General features: G+C 45.2%; 1 protein-coding gene across 11 annotated transcripts in view; it reads left to right on the top strand.

The window, feature by feature from the left end:
* The first annotated feature begins 8,527 nt into the window (after window positions 1-8,527).
* Window positions 8,528-14,820, top strand: part of PAN3 (poly(A) specific ribonuclease subunit PAN3) — a 79,440-nt gene continuing 73,147 nt past the window's right edge. For 7 of the 11 annotated variants that reach the window (XM_077173836.1, XM_054628043.2, XM_054628040.2 and 4 more), the window contains exon 1: window positions 8,530-9,192. In XM_077173836.1, coding sequence (XP_077029951.1) covers window positions 8,769-9,192 — 424 coding nt within the window. In that variant the 5' untranslated portion in view covers window positions 8,530-8,768. Of the gene's footprint in view, window positions 9,193-14,820 lie in introns of all 11 variants that reach the window. The other 4 variants (XR_013180951.1, XM_077173831.1, XM_077173833.1 and 1 more) reach the window with 2 other exon arrangements.

Genomic DNA, 14,820 nt, shown 5'->3' with positions numbered 1-14,820 from the left:
CACGTAGACTTTCAACCATGAATGAATAATATCTAACAATTGCTCTTTGAAGTAAATATTATTATCTCTGTATATGGAGCTGAAAATGGACCATAGGTTGTTAAAAAACCTTCTCAGGTATGCACCAGCACTATATCAATCAGGAGAAAAAACATGAACTCAGTCATGGATTTTGAATCAGCAAGATCATTTTTGATAGGAGCAAGCCATCAATTTTAGAGAAAAACAGTTTCACGCATTTGAGATGGAAACAAATGCTATTTCCTTTTTTCTTAACCGTTAATTCTGGGCTGATTTTCAGTAGTGGAAAACAAGCTTTAAATTCCAAAACTTCTCAGTCAAACAATAAGCAAAGGTACTTTCTATATATTAATATCATGCCGTCTTCTATTTAGATCATTAAACAACAACAAAAAAAACTGATAAGACAATGATGCATCATTATATTTCGCTCTACTAAGGTATCTGATTTACAGATTATTTATGTGGGAAATTGCTGGTATATGATTTAAAGTGTTCGGGTCAAGCTAGCACTAACAGCAGGAAATACATTTACATCAGAAGAAAGAGAACAAAAACCCCAGTAATTTAAATACTTTTTGCCTTGAGCACAAATGTGTCAGATGCAGTAAGAGCAAAAGCAGGCTGGGCTGGGAGAGATTAGGGTGATGGGAGGAAGAAGAGCATCTCCAGATGAGAGAAGAAAGATGAGACAGAAAATAAAAGATTCGAGAGAAAAAGAAATAAAAGGTGAAAGAAAGATGGGAAGGGATGCAGTGAGAGTGGGAAATGGAGAGGAAAGGGGCTGAGGGGTGTGATGAGAAGACCTCACCTGCGAGCTGAAATGGAGTTCCAGTGGAGCAGCCCTGGGGCCAACTCGCTGTCATGGCTGGTGGTGCCCTGCAGTGCCCTGGCCCCACAAGTGAAACTGAGCCTGCAGGTGGTTGCCTTAAGGGTGCTTGTCACTGCCCACAGTGCAACCACTTCTTCAAAAGAGAGGGCTCGAGACCTGAGCCACAAGGAAACGGCTGTGGGACGTGGAGAAGAGGGGCCTCACTGGGGATCAGGGAGCATCTTCCTTCTGTCAGAGGATGCCTCCACCAAGCTGAGCAACTGCCTCCACTTCAGCTGCTCAGTCTCGAGTCCTTTGCTTGTACTTACTAAAACATATTTTCTCCTGTAAATTTGTGTTGTCTCACTTCAACTCTTATTTTTGAAGCAGTTACAATTTCTGCTTTCACATGCTGGCAGTAAGCATAAATTCTACAAGTCCTGATGAGGGGAAGAGCAAGTGTTTTGCGAAAGCTGAAGAACTCAAAAAAAAATCCAAATGAAGTTAGTGCAACGCCATGGGAATACCCTGCCACATTTGCTGTGGCAGGCTGAGGGAGGTTTCCCATGCTTGGTGAGCACTTGCTCTGCTGGTGACAGAGGACCTGCTGCTGTCACCTCTGAGATCCTGGGGGCTGCCACCTGGGCAGGGAGTGGGCTTGTGGCATGCGGCTGTGCTTAGACTAGGGGGAACAGGGAACTAGCACTGCTTGCAGCAATGTTCAAAGTGAGCCACAGCTGTTCTGAAGCTGTTACACAGATTGCTTGTCTAGGGGATAAAAACAAAGGCCTCCAGGCTCAGACATGAGCCTGTAGAGGCAGAATCCCTCTGCCCTCAGCCTGTCCCTGCCTGCCACCTTCCTTGGAGTGTAGTGCTTCAGGAGCAGCCTCCTCATCAGCTCCAGATTGCTGGTGTGCCCAGGTGTAGCTGAACTTGCTGGTGCCAGCAAGCCCCACTGATTTGTACCAGAACAGGACACTGCAGAGGGGCAGACAGAACTCCCTGTCTTGCACAGCTGTGCATCACAGTCACCAGGCAGAAACCGCATCCACTTCTAAGGATTAAGCTTGAGCATCTCCCCTATGATCTGTCAGGACAGACCAGGGGATGTTTATCATTTGCTCAGCTGTTATATTTTATATATAATGCTATATTTTTTGTTCATTCAGTTGTTATTTTTACTTGCCAAAGGCTAAGCATTCATTGTTATCCAGGTTCTGAACAATTCTTTTATCCAGGTTCTGAACAATAGCAGAATTGTTCAGAAGCTGGATAAAAAGAATCCCTAAGCAAATAAACTCAGTGCTGGTAAAGTGTTCTCAGAAACGTCTCAGAGATTATATTTAGATTTTTTATTGGTACCTGCCTGGTATCAATAATAAAATACCTTCTGCATTAGGGAAGTCAAAATAAAAATGTAGATGAATCAGAACTAGACAGACATACCATAGCTAAAAGAAGATATAATAAAACATCCTGAAGGTAACTGCAGAGGCAATGGGGCACAGAGGCCAGCATTGTTCATGGATATGAATGCATGATCTCTCACAAGACTGCCTCAGACACACTGACTGAGTCAATGGCATTGTACTGTGGTGCTCAACACAAATTTGTGTGTTTTGCAGTGCAAAGGCAGGAGCTGAAATGATATGAAAATTAGGGAGGTACACATTTGCAAGGATGCAAAAATGGGAAAAGGAAGCAAAGGATTCCACGGGCATTAAAGAAATCGATGCAAACAGGAAAATACCATGCTGGAAACAAGCTTTTTTGACTGGCAGGTTGCCCCTTTTTTTCCCACAGCCTGTGCTGATAGACAGTCCCTCAGCATGAATGAGGTTTTAAGACACCTCTGAAGACTGCCTAGTCCAGTGCTATACTCAAAATGTGATCAGCTACTACAGGCTGTCCCAGAGCACATCCAGTACAGTTTGAAATATCAACAGGGATGGAGAGCCCACAACTTTTCCTGGCAATCTATTCAGCACTTAAACACCTCACAGTATAAAAATGTTTCCTGATATTCAGAGTGAACTTCCCCTGTTACAGTTTGTGCACATTGCATCTGGCCCTGTCACTGAAATGAGTCTGGCTCCCCCATCAGATATTTGTACACATTGATAAGGTTTCCTCTGAGCCTTCTCTTCTACAGGCTAAATAGTCCCAGCCATTTCACTCCCAATCCCTTACCAGATACCCCAATCCCTTATCATCTTTAGGAAAAAAAAAAGACCTAAGGAACTGAAGACCAGTAGTCAGCCTCGGTGTCTGTCAAGATCACAGAGCAGATTCCCCTAGAAACTATTAGAAGGCACATGGAAAATAAGGAGGTGATTGGTGACAGCCAAAATGACTTCACTAAGGGCAAATGACACCTGACAAATCTGGTGGCCTTCTATGATGAGGTTACAGCTTTGGTGTGTGAGGGAAGAGCAACTGACACCATTTACCTGGACTTATGTAAAGAATTGGCCACTGTCCTGCATGAAACTTTGTGTCTAAGCTGGACAGACATGAATTTGACAGAGGCACCAATTGGTGGACAAGGAATTGGCTGCACGGTTACACTCAAGGAATTGTGGTCAGTGGCTTCACATCCAAGTGGAAAGCAGTGACAAGTGGTGTTCCTGAGGGATCAGTTTTGGGACCAAATCAGTTCAACATCTTTACCAATTATGTGTTTTGTACTTTCCTGTAGCCCTTTCAACCCTAGACATATATAAAGGTTTTGCCCTCAGAAAACAGGGGTAGACAGTTTGCACTTCTGTTCTGAAAAGAACAGACATCTATCCCAGCCACTGAGTGCTCACTGTCAGTAGGGTAGTCTGGCAAAGACCTGTCTAAACACTTACATATCTACCAGGCAAGTGGATCCTTGTCCTCTGATTTAAAACTGGCAAGTGACCCAAGTGCTTTGTTTTCTCTTCCACCTGATGCACTCAGCACTGGTAGCTGCTAGGATTCCATTGAAGACATTTTGCTTTTTTGTGATCCTGATAAGGAGAAACTATTGTTTAGTAATGCAAATCTGTTGCTGGTGATTCAGCTGATCTGGTATCAGAAGCCTTAATGTATATGTCAGGTTTTCAGTGTAAAAGCTTCTGTGTAAGAACCAGCTAGGACAGTTCACATCTACTGGACTAAGCCAAAGCATATTTATAAATTCTGCCATATTAACTTATTCCTAAAGATGCTGGACTGGGGTCTGAAAGGATTCAATGAATATATCATACACATGTATATGACAGTAAAGCATTCTTTGAGTGAGCAGGGCTTTTTTCCACCATGAGAAAATGGTTTCTGTTGTTATCAAGTATTTTAGCCATCTTATGTCACATCCTGGTTGGCCTTCACTGCAACAGGTAGATAAAGCCTATGCCAGTGGAGCATTCTCTAGCTAAGCCACACCAGCACAGTGAAACTAGACTTATATTTTAGTGCTCCTATTAATTTTAATTTTAGCTTAGGGCTAAGACCTCCCCCCCGTACATTATTAATATAAGTGTTAGCATACATTATTAATGTTGGTGCTAGAAGAGCACTTCAGGGTCAACTGCTGGTTTGTGACTTAATTTGAATTCAAAACTTCACTGAGTTGAAGTGAATTTTTTTTTACACATGAATAGGAGTCTGGTTGGGAGAAACACTTGGTTTCTTCCAGATAGTTAGTAAAGACAACTGCCCAGTTAGGGATCCATGGGTATTGCCACAGCAGGTCAGTGCATGCAGTCCAATGTCCTGACTGCCATATTAGTAATTCTCAAATATTTCAAAGGCAGATAAAAAACTCCCTAATTTTGTGGAATAATCTGCTCAAGAGTGGCAATCTCCCTCTGACTTCAGACAGTAGCTGGTGCATAGCCTGAAGTATCAGGTTTTATTTGAAAAAAATATGAATTATTAGCAATTATGAAAAATTCATAAACATTAAATTCTCATCTAATATTTCTGTGGACCCTGATCACATCTGGTTTTTCCCTTAATTATATACTATAATAGTAGACTTTAAAAGTTAAATTCAGATTATGTGAAAACTTTGTTTAGAAGTATTATTTCCTTTGATCTGTTTCAGTAATACTAGGGCCAGTTTTATAGTAGAGATAGTATCTTCTAATAGACCCAGCTGATTCTACTGGAAAAAACCCAGTGTTCACACATTACTTTTTCCAACTACTTGGTTGGTTAAACAAGATTCCTACCTACAAAACTTGTCTTGCCTATACCTTAAAAAACCAGTCAGCTACAGTAACTCTTTCCCTTTTAAAAGTATTGTTATTCATTTGCATTATCTGATGCCAGCCTGCACTTAAGGATCTGTTTCCACATGATTTAATAAACATGTTAATTCTGGGTTGACACAAAGAGAAACTGTCACTCTCAATAGCAAACATTATTTTCTCAAGAGTGGTTGAAATGTTAGGGGGGAGCTGCTTGGCACTTGCAAGCTGATTTGGCTGGAAAAAAAGAGCTCTTGGCAGATGTTTCCTTTCCAAGGATTACCCCCCCCCCCCCCCCGATTTTTCATCTCCTAATGTTTGGTTCTGCCTTTCTGGCACAGCTCATACAAACTCTGTCACTTGGCCATGGCTGCAGGCATGCATACAGCGGTATTTCCCCCTTTCTGGGTCAAAAAGCACACCACAGTTATCACTTAACTACAAAGTGGGACAAGACCCAGGGGTATCTATCTCTTTCTCCTTCCTCTTGCTTCCTGAATTTCATGCAAAGTACAGCAACACTCTCCACAGAGGTGCCAGCTGCGATGATCGGGGACCTAGTTTTGTGAAAAAAATAACATCATCAATCACTCCTTTGCAGGAATGCATACTACATCCCCATGCACTACAGGAAGCAGGGGAGCAAGCTGAAGCAGACAGAGAATGGTCTGTGGGCCTCCTCAGCACTCTGGCTGACCAGCAGGAACAGGCAATAAAAATCAGAATCTGGAGAAGACATGATTCATGAGAAGATGTCAGGCTCCCATATGGACATTCACTTCCTGCTGGTCAGTCTTCAGACCACGTCCTTGTATTCAGTGAACAGAAATGAAGGGACAGGAGAGATGAAAGCTTGCCAGAGTCACAAAAAGAGGCTCCTGAGCCTCTTCCCATTTTTGGTTCTGCTCTACTGGACAAGACAATGTAGAAAAGGTGAGGGACATTTCCAAGCTGGTTTGCTGCTTAGTGGCTGAGGTACAGTACTTAGGCTGACTTTGGTGGGGGAGAACCCCAGCATTCCTGGCACCACGCTGCACACCTCATTGCTAGGTGGGCACTCAGGCTGGCAGGATCATGCACTACTACCCAGTTCACTATCTCAGCTCTTCCCACGTCCAGTAGGAATGTTTTGAACCTGAGCTACAGCACGCAGATAGAATAAATGTGGGTCGTGCGTACACAAGCCCGTTTGTGTCCTTGTTCCTAACCTCACCGTGCACATGTAATATTAGACATATGCAGAGATCAGCAAAAGAGCTGTGGGAAAAGCAGATTCACAAGGCTGAAAACACAGGTTAGAATACACTTCAGCAATGGGAGTGGCTATGCATCTCAAGTCTTTGCTTGGAAGAATAAACTTCATGTTCAACCAGTTTACCCAGAAAAGGCATTACCCTATGTGTATCATCAAATCTCTTGTAAGATAATTTGATACCATTAAATCCACAATACTAACGCTCCAGACAAAGGGCCCACAGATCTTGGGAAAACTCTGGGTGAAAGCTGAGATTTTTCTTCTCCCTTACTAACATTTTTGTGCCTCCCTTTCAAACCACCTCACATGTACACACAACTTTTCTACCCAGTCTGACCTCTGGGGAGGGAAGGGATTTTTCCAAGGGACATCATTCCTGGAATAAGAGGTGATAGACTATTGATGGTAAGGTTTAAGCAGAGAATGATATTGGGTTCCTGTCTCCCCCTCACCCCTGGCATTACCTCAATGAAACACCTTCTACCTCCCATTCCCCTAAACCCATGCCCCTTAAAGTCCCCATCTGCCTGAGACCTCCACCATCTGCTGGCATGTTCCCTGGGCACCAATCAGCAGGACAAAGGGAGAGAAAACAATGCACTCCCAGACTCTTTCTTCCTGCAGCAGCTGAGGGAGTGTCACCTGCAGGCACCCATGTGTAGCTGGAACAGTGCAGGGAAGCCCTTGTTTTCACTCCTCTGAGGCATGACACTAATGCCAGGGGGCTGAGTGATACACAACCAAGCAGCACTGTGGGCACCTCACCTAAAGCAACTGGGACCCATCTGTGCACTAAAGCAAACCGATTTTGGTTATTCAGAAGGTGCAAATTGGGAGTGAAATGTTTCCCATGGTTGGGGCATTAATGAGGTCTCTCTCCCTCATGGAATCTGCTGTTTGTCTGAGCTCTGACACCCAGACTTTAATGGAGAAACCAACAGGGTCTTTCCATTCTTTGGCCTACTTTTCAAGCTTGGAGGAAGAGAGAAGCTGTGAGCTCTTTGCCATACTGTTGAAAGAAGCTAAAAGTTTTTCTCTATGTGAAAGAAAATGGTTAGGGGATTCAGACTTGGGGAGAGGATGAATAATTTAGTTTGCAGCTAAAAGCTCCTATAATGAAGAATGCTTTTCTAAAAAACAGATTAAAAAAGTTTGCTCAAGCCCTGAATCTAAGGCAAAAACCTTCAGAAAAATTGGTGCGGAATGACAGAGAGATTATATCCTCACCCTGTGTTCTTGGTATACAGTCTAAAACTGAAGTCTAACACTGTTGTAGTCTTGTCCTTTCTCTAGTTTTCTGTCCAAAATTTTTGATCTTGAGATTTCAGCTTAAGGCACGTTTATTTCTCAAGGCCTTTGAACACTCTATCTGAGGAAGAAAGATTTTGATTTGTTCCAATGAGACAAGCTCACTCATTATTTTTAAATTTCTTTTCACACAAACTGTCAAAGCATCGTCTAGGCAGGCCCTGATTTTCTTTTCATTTTTAATAAGAGAGAAGGCTATGATAGACAACAAGTAATCTTAATTCTACAGTAAATGTTTTCCTTACCAAAATAATGTCAAGTACACTTTAACTTATATTTTCTCAACTACATATATACACACTATTTCAGCTATTTCAGCACCACGAGCTATGCCAACAACTTGACTGAGTAAAAATTGAAAAAAATTAAAATCTTGAGTAGCATCGCAAGACAGTCAGCTAAAATTCACGTAACGAAGTTCTCCGAGCTCCGGGGTAAAGACGTGAAGCATTTTCTTCGTCGAGAACTTCGTCTCGTCACCGGGAGAAGGCGAATCCCTCTGGCCGCGTTCCCGTTATGCCAGCAGGCACGGCACGGCCAGCAGGCTGCCGTGTGGTTTTATGGCAGGAAAGGGAAACTTCTGTGGAGGGAAACCGCTGGAGATCCTGCGGGGACGGCCGGTGCCTTGACCCGGACCCCGCGAAGCGGGAGAAAGCTCGAGATCCAGCCCGGCACAGCGCTTGAGAGCCGAGCGGCCCCGGGGCAGGGGCCGGGGGTCACCTGCCGCCTGACACTCCCGCCACGGCCTCTTAGCGCCCCTCGCCGCCCCGGCCCCGCCGGCCACGGCACTCGGCCGCCAGCGGAGCGTCCCGCCGCCGCCGCTACCCCTCCCTCCCTCCTTCCTTCCCGCGGCACCGGCTCCCCCTCCGCCTCCGCGGCCCGGCCGGCGGCGCTACCCAGGATGCTCCGCGCCGGCGCAGGCGCGGCCGCTCAGGAAGAGGAAAATGGCATAAACAACCCCGAGCGCCGGGACCGCTGAGGAGGAGGAGGCGCCGCCGCCCCGGGCCGCGCGGCCCCTTTAAGAGGCGCGGAGTCGCCCCCTCCTCCTCCTCCTGCCCCTTCCGGAGCCGGACCCGGGGTGACGGCGGTCCCCGCGCCCCTTCCCCCTGCCCGCCCCCTTCCCCATGGTGCCGACCCCGGCGGCGGGGCGGTTGCCATGAACAGCAGCGGCCTGCCCTGCTCGTCGCCGTCGCCGGTGGTGGGGCCGCCGCCGGGGGCGGGGGTCGGCGTGGCGGGTCCGGCGGCCGGCGGGGCGGGGGCCGGCGGCGGCGGCGGCGGGGCCGTGAAGCTGAAGTTCTGCCGCTACTACGCCAAGGACAAGACCTGCTTCTACGGCGAGGAGTGCCAGTTCCTGCATGAGGAGCCGGGCGCCGCCCCCGCCGGCCCGGGGCCCGCCGCACCCCCCCTCGGCGGGCTCCCGCTCGGCATCCCCCCACCCGCCGCCGCCGCCGGGCCGGGCTACTCGGCTCACGGGGCCAGCTCGGGCCCGGCGGCAGCGGTGGTGGGGCCTAAGAAAGCCGAGCTGGGGGCGGGAGGCGGCGGCGGCGGCGGCGGGGGGCTGGATGGCCCGCGGCTGGCGAGTGAGTGCGGCGGGGCGGCCCGGGGGTGCGGTGCGGTGGGGTAGGGGTAGGGGCGCTGCCGGGAGCGGGCGGCGGGCGGCGCGGTGTTCCTCATCCCCGACACGCCGCGGTGCTGCCGGAAACAAATAACAACAGCCATGGTGGTGGCGGGGGACCCCGGGCCGCCTGCCCGGCTGCGGCCGTCCCGGGTGGGCGGACGGGGCTGGGCTGGCTGCCCAGAGGAGATCCGGCCCGCACCGATGGGAAGGAGCGGGCAGGTGTTTGTGGGAGGGGGTTCCTCCTGTGTGGCTTTAAAGGGGCTCCCGGGCAGCTGTCCATCCGTCCCTCTACCGCTAGGCTTGGTGTAGGTTCACGGGTATCCCCTGCCCGAAGTCAGGCCGGGAACAGGGAGGCAGCGCTTTCCCGAGCGGTACCCTTGGATGGGCTTTTCCGAACAGCGTGTATTGAATGTCGGCTCCTGGAAGGTTGAAATGCTCCAGTTAAAATATAACGTTAAAATTACGAAAAAAAAATATAAATTGCGATTCACTTCATCATGAGAAGAATTGCCTTACATTGAGAGTGGCAGAGCATTGGAACAGGCTGCCCAGGGGGATTATGGAATCTCCCTGTCTGGGAGCATTCAAACCCCACCTGGACGGATTTCTGTGTAACCTGGTGTAGGTGATCCTGCCTTGGCAGGGGGATTGAGCTGGATGATCCCCAGATCCCTTCCAGCCTCAATGTTACTATGATTCTGTGATAGGCGTCTACGTTATTTACTATTGTGAGCAGAAATTGTCTCAGAATCTTTTTTTGAGGTTTTCTAGCCCTCATGCGCAGCCCCTTTTCAAATGGTGAGAGTTCAGATAGCTTGTGTGTCATGCAGAGCTGCACTGCTCTTGCTGGTTGGTGTTGCATCCCCCTGATGTGCAGGCCGATAGTTAGATGGAGCTTGCAGTAAAGTGATTTTAATAACCATTTGTTTTGTAGGTGAAGCAGCATTTGGCAGGCTAGGAAAACGTGCTTCTTGAGAAAAGCCGTGCTTCTTACATGAGTATATTCAGCTTGGCTGCATTATTGATTTTTGACACAAACATGGCATTTATTTACATTAAATGCTTTAGCTACTAAATGGTCACAACCATATTTTTTCTGAAATTAAAATGCAACCATGCTCAGCACCCTGTACATAGGTTTTTAGTGCTTGATAAATCTTTCAGGGTCCTGCAGTTCTGCAGTTGTTGTTTTGCCAGGTGTGGTGAGCTTGTGCCACTGAGTATTATCTCTGTAGTTGGTAGCTTCTCAATGTGAGCCTTTAATATACTACTGCATAAGGTTTTCTATTAAAAATCTTCCAGATTTTTCTTGAACTTAAGTTATTCAAGCTGAAGGCTCTCTTGCCTTTTTTTTTTTTTTTTTTTTTTTTTATTAAATAGAAATGTGTTAGAGGGATTCAGCAGCAATAAGTCAATCTTTGTTAATTTTTCGTTTGGACAGAGTTTGGTGTGAAACTTATCTTTTCCCTAGGGGAAAGAAAATGATTAGGGGATTCAGACGTGGGGAGAGGATGCATAACTTAGTTTGCAGGTAAAAGCACCTATATGAAGGTTGCTCTTCTAAGAAACAGTTTAAAAAATTGCCTAAGCGCTGAATCTAAGGCAAAAACCTTCAGTATTTGTGTGTGCTTGGGAATTGATACTGCTGAGCAGTTAAATTATTTGAAACACTTGCTTCCATTGAACATGCTTGCTGCAGTTGTACCCAGTTGAGGAGTGGGGGCACCAAGAATGGAGAAACCCGCTACGATGCTGTCAGTGGCTGCCTGCTGGGAAGGCCACATTGCTTGTTGGAGGGGCAAAAGCTTCCACTGGTGGATCTTGAAGGACACTAGCTAGGAAAAAGAGTCCAGAAACAAAGGCCAGGCAAATTAAAGTTGAAAAGCCAGGAAATGGGCCTAATCTCGCTTCTAAACTTTGGTTTGGGATGCATTTGTGAAAAAAATAAGGAAAATAATCGTTCAAAATCTGAAGTTGATATATGTAGGAACTGAGAGGCTAGTATCTAAATTCCTTACCTTGCTGATGGCCTGTGATGTTTACAGTATGATTTACAAGTGGATGGAATGAAAGTTTTATTTCTGTGCATGTAGGAAGTAAGACACAAAGTCATATTAAGAAAGTTCTGAAGTTAGGAATATGAAAGTGGTAATTGCCAAAAATCACCTGCCTAATTCAGAAGTATTTTGTAGTCTTAAAGTGACTATGGAGGCCACCTTCTCTTGCTCCTTTCTCACTGGACACCAGCCTCATTCAGTGCACAGAGGAGATAATGGTCATTGACTAATTAACTGGGTAGTCCTATTTATTGTTAAAAGTGGGTCAGTGCCTCATTCTAACATGCGTGTTACTCTAATCCTGCTTTGAGTACAGGATTATTAATTTACTTATAGGTTTTTCTGTGGTAATCACAAGGGCTCCCCAAATACCAACTTTTTTTCACCACATGGGTGGTAAGAATGTTGAGTGATGAGGAGATGGTGAGTAGTGAAAAGGCGAGAAATATTCCAGTGTGGAAGTATTCCAGTACTAGAGTATGAAGAGGAATGAGCAGCTGACATCCTCAGAGCTAACCAGGAGGAGTTTCTCAGGTGATGTGTGGTTAAGCTATGCTGTGCCCATAAATGTTTGGGGCACTAACATCTGACAGAATTCCAGAAGTGATCAGATAGTCTTGGAAGAAAACTCTCCTTGGGATTATTAAATACAAAAGAATCCACATCTCTGGATCAGACTCATCTTCCCCTACATATATATGGCTGAAAGCCTGCTGGAAAATCCTACTTTATCCTTGTCTCGTACTTTTGTCCACATAGCTACTGCAGTCCAATGTCAGAGATGATGAGGTATTTGGCTTAATGTGGCTTTGGCTTGATGATGTGGATTTTTGTATTCCTGGGGGGCAATGCTGGCCATGCCCATGAGCTCCACCCACTCTCAGAAGGCAGCACTGCTGCTCACTGCCCCCAGACTATTTGACATGGAGCATGTGTTCAAAGCACCATTCCTGCTTCTTCCACCAGAGTTGAGTGCTCAGCCTCCTGAGTAAGGTTCACCTTCCAAGAGTAAGGTGGCCAGCTGACTGCATACAGAATAGGGAATGTAGTTGATATTGCCTATCTAAAATTTTATTTAAAAACATTAATCCTTTTTACAGAGAACTTCTGTGAGAAAATAAGGGGGAAAGGAAAAGAATGCATTTTCTCCAAGTTTGGTAGCTACTTAAATTTGCTCATGATGCTTTTCTAATAGGTGTATGTCCCACATATCTAAAGGCTAGAGAAAAAGCAGAGGTGTAGGAATGACTGTTGCTTTTTAGGGAAAAATATATGTTTGGTTAACAGGGTTTAAAGGAGTAGCCTATGGAAGGAGGGCATGGTAGCATGAAGAATTTCTCTTCTTGTATGTGCCCTCTGTTCTCTGTAGCACTTTGCAGCTTCTGTAAGCAGCAGACCAGCAGCCTGCTTTACTGCATGCTGTGGGCTTGTTCCTAGGCCGCCATCCCTTCTCAGTGCTGCCTGAGGAAAGGTCTAGAGGGAAGTGTTGTGGTATTAAAATGTATCATGCCTGTACTTAGATAAGTAAAAGTTGCATGGACAACTGCCATTGTATTTGTTAGCTTTCAGGTAGTTGAACAGGTGTAATATTCTTTTGCATGTAGATCTCATATTAAATATTGATAGGTACAAGCTGAAGTATGGCTCCAGACATTTGCTAATTTCTGCCCCAATTTTGCTGTGAAGTTTGTAATACATAGTACTCACCCTTTCTTCTGGCTTCTGATTCCTATAAAACACTGGGCTGCTGAGCTGAGGAGTGCTGGGTGTGCTCTGGGCCCAGTGGCTGCCTATGAGGAGCTGGCCACAGCAGCAGTGCTGCTGCTGCTGTGAGAGTTTACAGTGCCAGAGCCTAGCCCACCCTCCCACTATGACATGTTTGCATTTGGTTCTCTGCTAGAAAGCCTTTTGCAAAAGCCCTCCTAGGAAATCTGTAGTTGGAAAACAGGTCTGTGTTTCTGCAAGGTGGTGTTTTACTATGGCTGCTGAGAACAGCCCATCTGTGAATAGAGTTTATTGACAGCCTGCGAGAAGGTGGAAAGGACATCAGGACTTGGCGTGTGTTGGGTTGGCCTAATAAAAGCATTATGTTTGTTTTCACAGCCCTAATAAAAGCATTATTTCTGTTTTCACAGCCATCTGCATGTCATGTCCAGTCAGGGCAGTAGTGGCCACTGCTGTAGCAATTCCATATGCAATTGCTCCATGTTTGGTTTAGTGAGCATTACAGCTTAGGTTTTGGGACATCCCTAAATACACTAGGCTTGGAGTGGAAAGACATAGACATTTGTGAATGTTCTGATTTTTAAAGGATGCTTGATTCTTTACCAGTACACTCCTTTTTAAACAAGATGAAGCAGCTGACACAGAAAAAATGGAAAGATAGCTATTCATCAAAACTCATACTAAAGGTATTCTGTTGGATTGCATTTCTTAATGCAGTGAAAGTGGTCAGGTTTATTCAAAATGTGGATTTTTCTTATCTTTGGTAGCATTTCAGTATTTATAAGTTGAAGTGTTTAGAAGCAGTTATATGAAACTTTTAAGTACAATTATAGTTGCAGTATGTCACATACTTTTCACTTTTCCTGGGTTTTGTTTCTTCTCCACTTGTGTGAAGAAAGTACATATTATAGTAAAGGTGTATGGTTGAAAATTCTTTTTCCAAACATGTTTGTGCTTTCTGTGAGTGATGCTATATTAGTTGTGTACCTCACTTGGGGTTTTTTTCCTTTGGAGGTACCTCCCTCTTTAATTTTCATTATGCCTTTTCTGGGAGTTGGCAGATCATACAATTTTCATCTTGTTTTGCTCTGAATATCTTTAAGAAATGGGAAAAAATTCTTAGCTTTTGGAGACCAATACAATTGAGAATTGAAGAGTAAAACCAATAACCTCTTAGAGATGCATGAGAGGAAATGAAAGTTTGAGTTCACTTAATCACTTTGTCTCATATGTCAGCTCCAGAAATCGGATAATTAGAAATGGGTTTTCTTTTTGCTTTTATGGGTTTCATGTGGAAATAACAGAATCACAGAATATTCTGAGTTGGAAGGGACTCACAAGAATCTGTTAAGTGAAGGGCCCATAGGAGGAATATGATTTGGGAGAGCTAAGGAAAAATGTCTCAATCTGAAAAGTTATTTGAGATTTTGAGGGCAGTGAAACTGAAAAAAAAATTACACTATTAATTTGCTTTCATTTTATCTGTGTATATACCTCATGGTTTTTCCTTATTGCATAGGAAATCATTCAGAGTTCAGATATTTCACAAGAATTGTGGATATCTGAGGAGTATTGGTAATTACTTGTTTCTGGTAGGACCCATCCTGTGTTGGGTACTGAAGAATACTGTAGCACTATTACTCTTGTCATTGTTTTCTGTCTTCAAAGGCAAACAAGGAAAGGAGTGTGAGTGTGGGGATAGTTGTGTTATAGGAGCAAACTCTCTGCAATATCTTAGTAATGGGAAGCTTGTTTTTCAAGACTGAGGACATCCCTATTTAATTTCTGTCTAGCAGGTACTAGAAACT

This window comes from Agelaius phoeniceus, chromosome 2, assembly GCF_051311805.1.
Source record: "Agelaius phoeniceus isolate bAgePho1 chromosome 2, bAgePho1.hap1, whole genome shotgun sequence".
Lineage (NCBI taxonomy): Eukaryota > Metazoa > Chordata > Aves > Passeriformes > Icteridae > Agelaius > Agelaius phoeniceus.
Note: the sequence above shows the minus strand (reverse complement) of the source record. Positions and strands in the feature narration are given on the sequence as shown.